Below are 13477 nucleotides of genomic sequence, written 5' to 3' on the forward strand. Positions count from 1 at the left end.
GCGTGAAATCTTTCGAAAATCATCGATAAGTTTAACAGCTGTGGAATGCAAACGAGAAACAAAAATGCAACAATTTCTCCTGCATCTTCGTTTCGCTGCATTTCACTCTTCATTTGCATAAACGATTCTTTATCTTGGCCAGAGATTATAGGTTCTAGAATGTACCAGAACACATGTGATGCAATCGTTCGGCATTCACCAATCATAATTCGTCGATGTACCGGCAACTAGTTTCTTGTTGCAACAAGAATAGTCAATCTTCAAGTCAACGTTTCCAGTTTGCAAATTCAAAAATTTTTAGAATGATTTGTGAAGCAAAGATTAGCCCTGCGAGAGAAAGAAAGAACATTAAAAAATAATTCATTTCTGAGATCCGTTGCTTTTACTTCGAGTGAACTTTTTGATCTTTTCTCACATTTCTCTGATACGTATTGTAAATAAATAATTGAATAAATTAGATACATAGGTAGAATCTTTATTATATTTTCATTTCATTTTAAATCATATTGAATGACTGAGAGATGTTTCTATTGTAATTCATCGGACAATGTATAGAAAATGAAGAAGAAAAAAATGGGAATTTTAGTATGTAAATTGTTGCAACCAATACAATAATATAATACGACCTTACGATAAGTATAAGTGTAAATATTAAATGGAAAGAATTCCTATTTAAAAAATATTTAAAATAGGAACAATATCAGTAAAATACTTGTCTGATTACGATAGACACGTGAATAAAAATGCAGAATTTCATTTGGATGATAATGGTATCTTTCATATATCCTTGAGATATAATATACGATATATAAACTATTAGAATGCTTTTAATACTACCAATTGTTAGAACAATTACAAATTATAAGTATTATCAAAATACTTTCAGAAGAAATTGTAAATTATTTTTCATAGCAACAAGACATTCTGGCGCCATTTTGTGATTATCTTATCGCGCATAGACGCATATATCAATGATTACGTAATGGATATACTGGGTTCTTTGCTCGAACACGAAATCAATAAACACGTGGTGGGGCAAAGAAACGTGGAGGGGAATTGAGAATCTTCGAGAAAAGTAGTGCAGATCGTGCGCCTTCTGTACAGAAGTTGCACAACGTGGTCGGACAAGTGGAGTTCTCCGTGGATCGTTTGAACTTACAATTTTTAGAAAAAAATGGTAAGACAAATGTAAATTTTTATGTAAAATTGTCTATCTTGCGTCACTTGGAATTTTCTGTATGCAATGGCAAGCCAACTTGTTAATATGTTCCCGAGCATTTTTTAAGATAACCTCAAAAAGTACTAGTCGAAGCGATATATTTTCTATTAAATTGTCGTCCAATTCGAAAATTGTAACGAGTGCACTTGAAATCACGTGCAATCTACTCGTATTGTCTGATGTTTTTTTGTTTAATATGGTAGTTTCAATGATTTTCGTTTCTTTAGATCCCATCGCATGGCCGGCACAGTGAGTCCTTGTCTATTAGAAATAGAAAAACAAGTGACTGCAAAACGTTTAACAAAACAAAAAATTACGTGTGCAATGGTAATTTCTGTCGTATGCATGTGACTTGACGTCGCAAATTTAACATCATTTAATTTAAAATCATTCACGGACAATTATTGCGTCTTTGTAGAAGTTTCTATTCTTAATTTCATCGTTTACTTTATAAAGTAAATAAGCGCATAAACAATAGTCCAAAGAAATTTTGAATTATAAGCATTAGAAACAATTACATCATGCACGATCTCCAAGTAATTAACTCTAGATGTATTTAAAACACTGAAAAGAATTGATTGTATTCGAATTATGAACTTTCTTATATATGCTCTGTGTTAATATTTTCGTAATAGGCCGCAGCTAATGTGATTAAGAGACTTGTGCCTCTATTTGATAGAGTTCTCATACAAAGAGCCGAAGCTGTAACAAAAACCAAAGGTGGTATTGTTTTACCAGAGAAAGCTCAAGCGAAAGTATTACAAGGAACTGTTGTAGCGATTGGACCTGGCCAAAGAAATGATGTACGTAAGAAATATTTGGTATTTGCGATATGTCAAAGATAGAAATCAAATGAAGTAAATATTTTTTTTCTAGAAAGGAGACCACATTCCTCTGAGTATCAAAGTTGGTGATGTCGTACTATTGCCAGAATATGGCGGAACTAAAGTAGAACTTGAAGATAATAAGGAATTTCATTTGTTCCGTGAATCGGATATACTGGCAAAATTAGAAGTTTGAATCTCTTTTAAGTTTGTGTTTGTAATTTTTTTCGAATACTAAAAGCCATTTCATAAGAAATATACAAGCAATGAAACAGTGAAATGTAAGTTACTTTTGTGCAAACTTTGATGTTTCTTATTGCATCATACAAAGCTATTTCCTTATATATCTGTTGTTATATATTCATCATTCTGTGTCATGATTTGATACATATAAAAGTAAAATAATAAAGCATTTGTTGTGTTTATGTACTACTTGTACCGTTTGTTTAAATATTTTTTTCCATTTTCTTTTTACATTGATAATTTGTACAATAAGAGGAAAGGACAACAGAATCCTTCAATATACGTAGTATGTAAGTCACATTCGCCTTTTATACATAAGTAGAAATGTATTGCGTGAGAAATAAAAAGACATTCTATAATTTCAAAAACGAAATTTTATATAAAATATGTTTTCTACAGCTCCATTTTTTATTTTAATTTGATACTTTTCTTTACACTAGCTTTAATGCCCGATATCTCTCCAGCATAACGAGTGATCTCTTTTCTTACTTCCCTTATCTGAAAAATAAAAAACGTCATTCACATGTCAAAATATATTAAACATTTAAGACAAATAGACACATACCGCTCCCTTCCTACGAATTTTTGCTTTGCGATATTTATTTCTATGTTTTACTCTAGGGTTGCGTTGTTCTTTCTTACGATACGGCGTTAAACCTTTATTTTTTGCCATTTGATATGTAATTGCTCGTTTTCCTTTATCTTCGATTACATCTGGCACATTGGTACTTTCCATTTTATTTTTTTCTTTATTGTCCAAGCCCTTTTCTTTATTTATATGTTTATCATTTTCTGCTTCCAATTCAGATTCAAATTCAGATTCAGATTCTGGCGAATGTACATTTGCATCATCTACAGCTTTTTTTACGTAATTCACTTTTTCTTTGAAACATGTCCTCTGATTATCAATGCTTATTTTATCACCTAATGTATTATACAGTGCTTTCCCTTCTCTCTCTGCTCTTAATATTTCCTGTATTTCTTGCATTAACTTTCCTTGCGCAGATTCTAGTTGATTCAACAGCTGACGATACTGTGCCAAACGTTTTATAATTGGATGAGAATTAACAGGCAGTCTTTTTGCTTTAAGCATCAGATAAAACGAAATATTGATACAGTAATTTAATAAAAGATGATACTTCGTCTTTATGAAGGAAACCGCTGGACAATTAGGAACAATACCATCTTTGATTAATCTTAGAAACGGTGCCAGTGAATCTCTTGCTTCCGTCATGTGACCTGAATTATAAAATGTATTTCAAAAGATATTTGAAATACTTTTCAATCTTCCAAACCTTATAACTTAAATATATACTTTGTAAATTTTGTCGAATACAATACCTTTAAGGTCATTTACAAGAATCATAAATTCCGGACTTTCTTTCTGCATCATCGTTTGTTTTTGTCTCTTGCTAAGTTTGTCGAGATCTGTTTTTATAAATTGCTCCACGTCCTCGTACACCTTTTCATCGTTACTTTTTGTTGCTGGTTGTACGAGATCTAGTCCAAAATCAACGTCGTCCAATTGCTCTGCCAATCTTCTCTGAATGTTTTTGGCCTCTTCCTCCTCTATTTCTGCCTCCTCCAAGTCTTTTTGACTGATAGTAGCATAATCAGGATCTACGAAATCCGTAGAATAATACGCTTTCTTCTTTCTTCCCCAAGCTTTCTCATTTGGCAAATCAAAATCCTCTTGCAGTCCTTCGATGTCAGACTCCATGGAATCTGTCTGGTCTTCGTTTTCCGTATCATCTTTGTTTTGTTCGTTCGCATCCAATAACCCATATACTTCATAATCACTGTCATAACTTTCCGAAGATTGTCTGTCTCGCACTTTCCTGAGTAATTTGCGTTCATTTTCCGAATACTCCTCTTCGGAGTTTGTAACATCGTTCATGTTTACATCCTCCAAATCCATCGTTTCCTTGTTCATTTCTCTTATTTTTGTCGTACTGAAAGAAATCAAACTATACAATTTCTGATCAAAATCAATTAACAATCCTTCTTAAGGGAAGAAACGTGGTTTAGTGCTACAAACAATTAATTTATTATTTAATTTCATACCTTCCAACTGCATTCAATGTAATATAATATAATTCGTATAACTATGACTGTAATAAACAGATAATTCACGAAAATTGCAATGCTAGCGTCGCATAGCGATGAAACATTGTAACTAATCGTCATCTCTGTCCTTGCACTCTTCGTTTAGGGACTGCCATTTTTTTCAGCTATGACTGGTATCACAATGAGGTATATGAGTGGCAACACTGTACTTTATACTTTTTAATTTTAATTTCCATCGCTAGTAGCGCTGTCTAAATCGATACGATGGGATGTGACACGAAAATGGTAATGGGATCCTAGGATCCTAAAAACATGGGACAAAAAAAATACATTACATCATTGATTATCTAGTTTTTAGTCTGTGATGCATGTTAGGTAGACGTTACAGACGAAGTAGATATCTCGTCTATGAGAACAATCCCCTAATTGAACAGTTTTAGATAGATCCGAAAAATCATTGAACTTTACACGTGTTTATGGCGGCGAAAAATGGCAAAATAATATTTTGTTTAACTTTTATATATTAATATTATATTTGTGTTTTTACGTTGATTATCATGGTATAATTAAATAAAAGGAGTATAGCTTCACATGTTTCAGACAAAGAGAACAATTCGGCGCGAAAAGAACAGATATATGCCGCAAAAAAAAAAGAAAAAAACAAGGAGGGCAATAATGTGCGACAAGGACAGAGATAACAATTAGCGGCGCTAGTATTTCAATAATCCACGAATCGATTGTTTTCATTTACAAAAAAGATTAATTAACAGAATAAATTTTTGCAATTGTGTCTTTGAAACTAGGCTCTAAGTTTCCTTCTTATGGTCCATTTGACATATAAAATATTCATAAAGATTTACAAATTATGTCTAATAGATTTGAATACTTCACGTCTATATTATTTTTCATCTGTGGTATAGGGCATTGATTTTACTTGATTTTGATGCAGAAAATATCATAGTTCTAAATCTATTGAGTTTGATAGTCCGTGGATCTGCTAGATATTTTAGGTTAAGTGAGTTACAATACAACTCGCTCTTCGTGTTTATGAATGAACATTTTATTTCTACTATTTGATCGATTTTGGTAGAAAAATGGTATTTTTAACTGCACAACTATTTGTGAGAAGTCGGGGTCCTGATGAATTCTGGCGAAAACGTCAAATATTTAAACTCGCTGCGGTAATTATATGTACTTACATATTTATTTGGTATATTATGATACAAAATTTTAATTTCACTTTACTTTTCAGCATTACATTGGAAGGAAAAGAAATTGTTATAGTATAGCTATTAAGAATGTGCACAGAGCATTATTAAAAACAACAAGAGGAAGACAACTTAAAAAACAAGATATGAGAGAGGTAAATGCATCTTTTTAATAGAAGATAATTCTCCTTGGAATATTATATAATTGTTTATCTATTTTTCTCTTTTTTTACAGCTCTGGGAAACTAGATTAAATGGTGCAACGCACGAGCATAATATTAGTTTGAGAATATTACTGGAAGGATTAAATAGATGTAATATTTTATTAAATCGAAAGTCTTTAGCAAATTTAGCTATTTGGGAGCCACGAACATTTAAATGTTTGTCCGATATTGCTTGTGCAAAAGCAAAACTAGGAGGTATTAAGAGAGTTGCTAATAATTCTATGCCTGAAACTGTTATGATTAAAGGATTAGTCGATGAACTGGATTGAAAAAAATAATTGCAAAAAATAAATGATTAAACTTACATCTTGTTGAAATATTTATTGAGTTACTAATGATTATATATTTACAAGAAAAGTACGCCTTTTAAGAAAAATAAAGTGAATTATACTGTTCACTACTAGTTGCACGGTAATAATATTTCATTGCAGCAACATGATTTAGATCTTTCTCTGTACAAACAACAAGAAAATATATGTTAATTCTTTATGGTACTTGTTAAAATATACACATCCTTAGAGTGTATATTAAATTAATAAATAATATTTTCGCGTAATGAATGTTTTATCTCACTGCTTGGCATTAACGATTTGTACAAAATCAGGTTTTAAAGATGCCCCTCCAACTAAAAATCCATCTATGTCTTTCTCTTTTGCCAAGTCTTTTGCATTTCCTGCTGTTACCGAACCTCCATAAATAATTCTAACAGTTTCTGCGACAGTTTGGTTGATATTTTTAGAGAACCAATCTCTTAGTTTTTCATGGACCTCCTGAGCTTGTTGCGGTGTGGCTGTTTTCCCTGTTCCAATTGCCCAGACTGGTTCGTAGGCAACAACTACATTGTCCCATGATTTAATTTTATCTGCGATAGCTTTAGTCTGTCTGAAGACTACTTCCTCTGTATTACCAGCTTCTCTTTCCTCTAATTTTTCTCCAATGCATGCTATCACCTTTACAACCAAATTATTAATGGTAAAATAGTTGAATCATTACATCATATATCTACATTAAATATATAAATTTGAAAGCAATAATTTCTTATAGTTTTAAAATAAATCACAGTATATATACATATTTTACCTTTAATCCAGCTTCTAAAGCATGGGCAACTTTTTCTGCCACTAATTCGTCTGTTTCACCAAAGACATTTCTACGTTCAGAATGGCCAAGAATTACCCATGGGATCCCATTGTCCAAAAGCATAGCAGGACTTATTTCTCCTGTAAATGCTCCTTTTGCAACCTTGTAAGTGTTTTGTGCAGCAATACTAACATTGTCTGGTAGTATGCCCTTGACATACGTCAAATATATCGATGGTACACCAACAACAACCTCTGAAATAATTGTATGTTTTAAATAATTTAACAATTAATAATAACGTTTTTCTAAATAAACTGTAACTGCATAATATTGATTGATATGTTAACATTACTTTTTCTAAGAATAAAAATTATCGGCAATAATACTTTTTTAAAATTACTTAAGAATTGGAAAACTGCAGATAGAAAAAGAAAACGTACCGACATTTGTGTCAAGAGGGCCGCTTTTTAAAAATGCAACAATACCATCGATTTCACTCTTGGTACCGTTCATTTTCCAGTTACCACCAACAAAAAATTTGCGACTCATGATGTTACAGTACACCGACACACAAAAACTATTGATAATAACAAATCTGTGAGTTAGTTTCGAATCTGAAACAAATTTCAAAAATGCTCTTTCGACCTTCAATGAAGGCAGAAGGTGAATTTAGTCACGTTCTCCCCAGTCTGATCTTCTGAAACCCCCACCATCTGTACTCCCTCTCTTTTTCCCAGGTTCTATCATGAAATAGTTAACAGGAATTATTGTATTATTTACAAAAATAAAATTATTCCCGTCACTTCTACGTATTCTTTCATTAATAAACAAGTGAACAAATATATTTTGAAATTAAATCCCAAGCTTTCGAAAATAGAACAGACTTACAATTTATATTTAGTCCCAACTTTTTAGTTGGGATTAAACTAACATGCAAATCAGATTTGAAAAATGTTGAATGATACGAACATTGAAGGAACTTCAATTCAAAGAAATAATTATTCAATACTGATATATTACAAGCAACCCATTAGAATTCTGAAAATGAATTAATCAAGTACGTGAATTTATAAAGAAATAAATTCTACTAAATAACAGGTATATCTACAATATCTAGAAAATTAATTTTTAGGAATTAACAGACAATAATATTTTAAACAATCCTACATTTTCGTAAGTTATGTATATACGTTTTATAATCAAGGTGAAGTAGCGTATCGATCTATCGATGGTAAGTATAAATAAAGATTATTTCAAAATAATTTTACGCTTAGCTAAGAAATGTACAGGTTAAAAATTTAATTATTCATAAATAATTATCGAGATTGTTGAGTGAGGATTATGATGCGTTTTTTTAATCATTATAAAATCATTTTCAAAATGCTTCGTCCATTTCAAGGTTATGATGTATTTATTTAATTACCAATTCACTTTCAAATTTCTTTGATAAATTAACAAATTTTCTTTCTTTATCATTACCTGTCGTAATTAACTGAAATGTATTGCATACTCACTGTATTTAAAAAATGTTTTATATGGGATACATCTCTGATTCAATTTGGCAATATTTTTACAAAGAAATAAATTAAACAACATTTTTAAAAAAAATTCTGTATCACATTTTAATTTCTTGTTGTTAAAATAATATATTGAAATTATTGAAACTAATTATACTGTTTATTATTGTGAAGTTAGGTGAAGAAACAATTGCATAAGTTTGTTTACAAAGATTTATCTTTGTTTCTGTACAAATACAGAAAAATTAGAATTTTATATTTTGTTATACTTATTGATTTAAAATATTTATATATATATATATATTAACATTTAGTTATTATTTTAATTATAATTTCGTAACTCTGATATTTTGCAATATGTTTGAAATATCAAAGTTCAATATAGATAAATTTATACATACATTTATGGAGAACTTAGGTTTAAGAATTGAAGCTTGCAAGAAGTTTAACAAAATTACATTTGTAACAAGTATAGATAAGTCTCACATAATGAAGCAATTATATTCTATGGAAGAAATGAAAGAAATTAACATACAACAATGTTTGGATTTTTCCACTGAAAAAAATATAGAATATTTCATAAAGAAACATGCTAAGCTTTTTGATAAATTTACTTACTTAAATAATGCACAAATTTTAACATCTCACTTGAAGAATATTAATACAAAGCTTCTTCAAAGAATAAGGATAAAAAGGAAATATGATGGAGCTATTAGAAAAGGAGAAATTAAAGCATGGAATAAAATTATAAAATTAAAGACAAATTTAGCAAACAAATTGAATGGGCCAAAGTGCAATTCATTGTCTTCTTCAGGATGCAAACAAAAATATGTAAATTCATATAATTGTAAAAGAAATAAATTTAAAAAAGATGCTGTAATGGGAAATTTGAACCTGCTTTATGATAACACAACATCTAATGATCACAAAAAGGATTGCATTATAGGAATAGATAATGATAAGCAAACATCTTTTCTTAGGCGCAGTTTATCAAATATTATGATAAGTACTACGAATAAGCAATTAGAAATGACTGAGAAATTTCTATGGTTGCATATAAAAGATATGGAATACATTAAAAGAAACATAGAAATTATTCTTCATGTAGCAAAGGTTATATCATGTATATATCTTTCTTTATTTTCAATTGATTTAACATGTCTTTGTATCTAATTTAATCTAGTATCCGTTGTTCAGAATACAAAGTATGATTATACGAAAAAGAATCATACAGATTATGATCAGGTACTTTGTTATCATGCAATTCTGTGTTTAATTGAACCAAGTAAAAAGGGTGCTGTTTTAATGGAAGATAATTTACCAGTTGTCATTAAAAAATATCTCGTACATGGATACAGATATCATTTCGATTTTCAGAGGTATTTTATGAAAAGCAAACATAACATGTAAGTCTAAATGTTTCAACAAATGAAACTTTTTCTTCAGAGGTTCAAAGGATTATTATGCAGCTGTACTTATTTTGAGTCATTGGGCTAAAATTCTAGTTAAACATATAAACACAACTATGATGCATACAATTTCTGCTATATTAGAATGTGATGTAGGAGAAATATTGGTTTTATACAGTCCAAGAGAGAAATGATTTTGAATGTTATTGTACAGGAGGGAAATTTACAAAGAAAAGATATTTAATGTAAATCTTTTTAATGACGATGCAATATGTCATAACTTTATGTAATTATTTCTGATAAATGTCAATGGTTACTCGTATTTATTAATATATATTTTTTATAGGAGATTTATAAATGTTTTAAATGAAATAAAAAAAATGGTAAATGAAGAGGTAGTGGAATTTAATAAGAAATCACAACCAGTTTATAAAAATCCAATTTTCCAACAGAAATTTCGATCTACTAGTGCCTCTGGAAAAAAACGGACTTGGCGTTCATTAAAACAAATGTTGGCTCAAGAACGCACTTTACCATGGCCAGCAGAAGTAGTGCATTGTACGATTTATTACTTCTATATTTTGATCTTTTTTTATATTTCAAAATAGCTTGACCAACTGAAGAATTAAAAAATTATCATTATAATGACAATATATCTACTTGTGATTTATTTTCCAATCGCTGTAATTTCCGTATTTATACTTTAAATATTTTAAATTATAGGAATTTTAGTTTTAATATGTAATAAACGTTGTTCATTCCAGTTGAAATATACACACATATAAATGCTGTACTACTTTGAAAAATTTCAGATAGTTCTATCAATGCACCGCCAAGCTTTAGGCCAGCAAAGAAATATTCCGATATTTCTGGACTACCGGTAATTAATTTTTCGCTTTTGTATGATTGGTTGCATCATTAAAATATGTAAATTGATATATAAATTACATTTATTTTACAGGCACGATATACAGATCCACAGACTAAATTATACTATGCAACTGCAGAAGAATTTGCGACAGTCCGAAGTCTACCAATGGATATAACTGCTGGATATCTAGCATTGCGCGGCGCTTCCAGTATCGTTGGATAAATGAAATAAGAATTTTATTTCCTATAATTCCCTTATATTTAAATATTATAGAACACGGATATTTTATTTTGTAATCGTTATCGTATTTATTGCAGAATAATGAACTAAGTATAATGCTGTAAATTACTTATGGTGCTGCAAATGTAAACAAAAATATATCGAGTTCGTAAAGAGACAAAATAAAGCTGCATTGACATTCTTATAAAAACTTCTTTTTTTACATACGTATGTGCTGAGCTCTCTTAATGGGTTTTCATGAAATAAACAATTCCACAAGTAATTTAAGTCGTTTTCATTATTTTATCTCCTGCGTATTATACACAAGCAATTATTGTTAAAAAAGGGTTATCCATTATAACTTAGCGTACGAATGATGAGTTAAAGGATTGGAGAATCTCTAAAAAGAACATTACTGCTTTTGTTTTTTTCTCGACCACTGTATTCTTTTATGTTGACAGTTTCTCGTGCATCTTATTTGTCTGTTTGCTACAGCAACCTGGGCCATTAGCAAATTTAATTGAAAATACAAATAGCACGGCCTATTGAAATATTGCCTTGTGGTGCACTATTCTCTTAGGTCGCCATTTGTTTTTGAATTTTTTTACTTCTTTAAATGAAGATTATTTTAAAGTAGCGTAATAATGTCTTCATTCAAGCAAATCAGGTAAATCATCGTCATCGCTATCCATTCCTTCGCCTTCATCTCCTAAGGCGTCCAAGTCATCAAAGTTTGGCTTGCTATCGCCAGTTCCTCCTAAACCACCCATTTGTCGCATCATCTGTAAGCATAGCCAAGTTATAGCCAAATGAAAGTAAAGTAGTTGTAATATTTTTCTCCAAAAGGATGAGAAATAGATTGCTTCAAAACTATTTGAAAAAAAAGGAAAGAAAGATGATGATCTCTTACTTCTTCCAAATCGTTACCACTTCCTTCCATGCCACCTTCGTCATCGCTATCATCCTCGTCCTTCCACTTATTAAAATCACTTTTTAACCAATGAGCTTTCGTTTTTTCTTTCGTCAATCTTGGCCAATACGGGCCCTCTTCTTTTTTAACAAGAACTAACTCTAAAGTCCTTCCTCTTAAGTTCTTAATTGTTCTGTCAGGAACAATTTCCCCATAAAGGTTAATCGTTACTTCATGCATTTTCTGTTCTGTTCCACCTATTCCCTTAAAATATATCATTTGTGGTTCAATGTTAATAACAGGATCTTTGCAATCTTCTAGACAGATGGTAACAAATAAAATTTCTCTCCTTTGAGCCCACATAACAGGTGGAGGAGGCAATCTGAAAAAAATTTTCAAATTTCAAAGTTAGCAATTTTGAGTTTTACAATTTAAATCATAAATTGTAAATTAAAAAATGTAGCCGAGGTGAAAGAAGATTAATTGAAATAGAAACGATATTTCAATCTATATCAATTGCTGTTCATCGCTTTATTTCTATATATAAAACATTATGTACATTGTGTGTTATTTGTATATTTTTATACAAAGTATGTCTACGACATATACTAGTTTTGCATGGAATATATACACGCGTGATAAATTTGCACGAGGATACGTATTAGTTTCATTTCGTGTATAAACATTTTAATTAATTTTTTCAATAAAGATTATTATTTCAGTAAAGAGTTTATTTGAATACAAAAGCTGAAATGAGTTATTTAACGCATTTAATGGGAGCGCAGATATTGGAGTAACATTTGGGTAGCATTGTGACGCGCAGATAAAGGTTAGGAGCGAAGTCCCGCGGGTTCTGAGAAAAATCGCTAGTCATTATGCATATAAAATGTTGTATTTTCCCGGGGAGAATGAAAATACCGTGACATTGCGAGACACATTTTCACGTAACGTACAAAAAAATCACGATATTTCGCGTCTCGGATATATCGATAGTTACGTAGAAATACAAACTATTAAAAACCCCGATTGTATGTGAGTCGATTGTCTGAAAGGGGACAGAGGTTGCGTAAGGAACATTTACGGCCGATAATACAATTATTAAGAATTCATGGTCGGCATATCGAGAAGGCAAAATAAAGGAAGGACGTTGGGAGAGTTTCTCGTGATTCTTTTCCAGAAATTTCGAGAATCAATAAAGCCGTCTTTACAACATGGCGATGTTTCGAAAGCCACGGGGCGGTATTCGAACTTTTTTCACCAATATCTGTCACTTTTTTCAATAAAACGTCCAGAAATGGAGATCTCAGAGCGGAGGAACACGTTCGAAGGAAATTCTGCGGGAATTTTTGCATACTTACTGGCCTTCTTGAGTCATATCGCGGGAGCTTCGTTCCGTAAGAAGCAAACAAACACAGAGCACTTACGTATCGCGCCGTAGACCCCCTGATTCGAGAGTGTTTCGAGATTCAACTATCGATCAAACAAAATGGCGGCTACCTCTGCCGAGTTCTCTTGTTTCCGGAATCGAATTTTGAAAAAAAAAATCCCTATTCGTCGATCTCTTCGAAAGTAACGTAGTTTCTGACGTTGATTTACCAATGGGAACGTTTTCAATATAAATGATGTGATTTTTTTTCTTTATACTTGGAGACGTTGAAATAAATAGTTACGAATTTGATTTTTTTC

The 13477-nt window shown here is 31.0% G+C and overlaps 6 protein-coding genes and 1 pseudogene across 11 annotated transcripts; 4 read left to right on the forward strand and 3 right to left on the reverse strand.

Moving 5' to 3' along the window:
• Positions 1-936: 936 nt before the first annotated feature.
• Positions 937-2472, forward strand: LOC122526784 (10 kDa heat shock protein, mitochondrial). The gene is made up of 3 exons (XM_043650315.1): positions 937-1177; positions 1855-2022; positions 2096-2472. Exons 1-3 carry the CDS (start codon positions 1175-1177, stop codon positions 2237-2239), a joined length of 315 nt encoding a protein of 104 aa, XP_043506250.1. The 5' UTR covers positions 937-1174; the 3' UTR covers positions 2240-2472.
• A 170-nt stretch (positions 2473-2642) lies between these two features.
• Positions 2643-4585, reverse strand: LOC122539202 (something about silencing protein 10). Of its 3 annotated transcripts, none has more exons than XM_043673925.1 (4): positions 4351-4585; positions 3628-4238; positions 2852-3525; positions 2643-2784 (listed from the first exon to the last, which is right to left on the reverse strand). In XM_043673925.1, exons 2-4 carry the CDS (start codon positions 4217-4219, stop codon positions 2695-2697), a joined length of 1356 nt encoding a protein of 451 aa, XP_043529860.1. In that variant the 5' UTR covers positions 4220-4238; positions 4351-4585; the 3' UTR covers positions 2643-2694. The 3 variants fall into 3 exon arrangements, with proteins under 3 accessions (XP_043529860.1, XP_043529859.1, XP_043529861.1); XM_043673924.1 differs by having other exon boundaries at positions 3628-4264; positions 4351-4525; XM_043673926.1 differs by having other exon boundaries at positions 3628-4253; positions 4351-4436.
• Positions 4586-5283: 698 nt separating this feature from the next.
• On the forward strand, positions 5284-6089 carry LOC122539210 (39S ribosomal protein L20, mitochondrial). The gene is made up of 3 exons (XM_043673937.1): positions 5284-5534; positions 5606-5716; positions 5797-6089. Exons 1-3 carry the CDS (start codon positions 5448-5450, stop codon positions 6052-6054), a joined length of 456 nt encoding a protein of 151 aa, XP_043529872.1. The 5' UTR covers positions 5284-5447; the 3' UTR covers positions 6055-6089.
• Positions 6087-7587, reverse strand: LOC122539207 (triosephosphate isomerase). Its single transcript, XM_043673933.1, has 3 exons — positions 7306-7587; positions 6866-7119; positions 6087-6735 (listed from the first exon to the last, which is right to left on the reverse strand). Exons 1-3 carry the CDS (start codon positions 7412-7414, stop codon positions 6355-6357), a joined length of 744 nt encoding a protein of 247 aa, XP_043529868.1. The 5' UTR covers positions 7415-7587; the 3' UTR covers positions 6087-6354.
• Positions 7588-7700: 113 nt separating this feature from the next.
• LOC122539211 (INO80 complex subunit C) lies at positions 7701-11288 on the forward strand. Of its 4 annotated transcripts, none has more exons than XM_043650312.1 (5): positions 9911-10057; positions 10138-10174; positions 10244-10349; positions 10604-10671; positions 10753-11288. In XM_043650312.1, the coding sequence occupies exons 1-5, from the start codon at positions 10050-10052 to the stop codon at positions 10882-10884; spliced, it is 351 nt and encodes a 116-aa protein (XP_043506247.1). In that variant the 5' UTR covers positions 9911-10049; the 3' UTR covers positions 10885-11288. The 4 variants fall into 4 exon arrangements, with proteins under 4 accessions (XP_043506249.1, XP_043506247.1, XP_043506248.1 ...); XM_043650313.1 differs by having other exon boundaries at positions 9911-10036; XM_043650314.1 differs by lacking the exons at positions 9911-10057; positions 10138-10174 and adding an exon at positions 7701-8096.
• On the forward strand, positions 8717-9668 carry LOC122539206 (annotated as a pseudogene).
• LOC122539208 (prostaglandin E synthase 3) lies at positions 10724-13298 on the reverse strand. The gene is made up of 3 exons (XM_043673934.1): positions 13150-13298; positions 11792-12173; positions 10724-11663 (listed from the first exon to the last, which is right to left on the reverse strand). Exons 1-3 carry the CDS (start codon positions 13164-13166, stop codon positions 11532-11534), a joined length of 531 nt encoding a protein of 176 aa, XP_043529869.1. The 5' UTR covers positions 13167-13298; the 3' UTR covers positions 10724-11531.
• Positions 13299-13477: the final 179 nt, after the last annotated feature.

Source organism: Frieseomelitta varia, unplaced genomic scaffold, assembly GCF_011392965.1.
Source record: "Frieseomelitta varia isolate USP_RPSP 00005682 unplaced genomic scaffold, Fvar_1.2 scaffold_192, whole genome shotgun sequence".
Classification (NCBI taxonomy): domain Eukaryota; kingdom Metazoa; phylum Arthropoda; class Insecta; order Hymenoptera; family Apidae; genus Frieseomelitta; species Frieseomelitta varia.

What these genes read in the sequence shown, in the direction of transcription:
- LOC122539207 (XM_043673933.1), bottom strand. Translation starts at nt 7,414, where the DNA reads ATGAGTCGCAAATTTTTTGTTGGTGGTAACTGGAAAATGAACGGTACC. An exon ending in CCCTCTTGACACAAATGTCG is followed by an intron (nt 7,120 to 7,305) that starts GTACGTTTTCTT and finishes CAATTATTTCAG; the next exon opens with AGGTTGTTGTTGGTGTACCA. An exon ending in CTTTAGAAGCTGGATTAAAG is followed by an intron (nt 6,736 to 6,865) that starts GTAAAATATGTA and finishes TTGGTTGTAAAG; the next exon opens with GTGATAGCATGCATTGGAGA.
- LOC122539208 (XM_043673934.1), bottom strand. An exon ending in GTGGTAACGATTTGGAAGAA is followed by an intron (nt 11,664 to 11,791) that starts GTAAGAGATCAT and finishes CTATGCTTACAG; the next exon opens with ATGATGCGACAAATGGGTGG.
- LOC122539210 (XM_043673937.1), top strand. Translation starts at nt 5,448, where the DNA reads ATGGTATTTTTAACTGCACAACTATTTGTGAGAAGTCGGGGTCCTGAT. An exon ending in AAATATTTAAACTCGCTGCG is followed by an intron (nt 5,535 to 5,605) that starts GTAATTATATGT and finishes TTTACTTTTCAG; the next exon opens with CATTACATTGGAAGGAAAAG. An exon ending in AAAAACAAGATATGAGAGAG is followed by an intron (nt 5,717 to 5,796) that starts GTAAATGCATCT and finishes CTTTTTTTACAG; the next exon opens with CTCTGGGAAACTAGATTAAA.
- LOC122539211 (XM_043673938.1), top strand. An exon ending in GCCAGCAGAAGTAGTGCATT is followed by an intron (nt 10,350 to 10,603) that starts GTACGATTTATT and finishes GAAAAATTTCAG; the next exon opens with ATAGTTCTATCAATGCACCG. An exon ending in CCGATATTTCTGGACTACCG is followed by an intron (nt 10,672 to 10,752) that starts GTAATTAATTTT and finishes TTTATTTTACAG; the next exon opens with GCACGATATACAGATCCACA.
- LOC122526784 (XM_043650315.1), top strand. An exon ending in GACCTGGCCAAAGAAATGAT is followed by an intron (nt 2,023 to 2,095) that starts GTACGTAAGAAA and finishes TTTTTTTTCTAG; the next exon opens with AAAGGAGACCACATTCCTCT.
- LOC122539202 (XM_043673924.1), bottom strand. Translation starts at nt 4,473, where the DNA reads ATGACGATTAGTTACAATGTTTCATCGCTATGCGACGCTAGCATTGCA. An exon ending in ACATTGAATGCAGTTGGAAG is followed by an intron (nt 4,265 to 4,350) that starts GTATGAAATTAA and finishes GATTTTGATCAG; the next exon opens with AAATTGTATAGTTTGATTTC. An exon ending in TCTTGTAAATGACCTTAAAG is followed by an intron (nt 3,526 to 3,627) that starts GTATTGTATTCG and finishes TTTATAATTCAG; the next exon opens with GTCACATGACGGAAGCAAGA.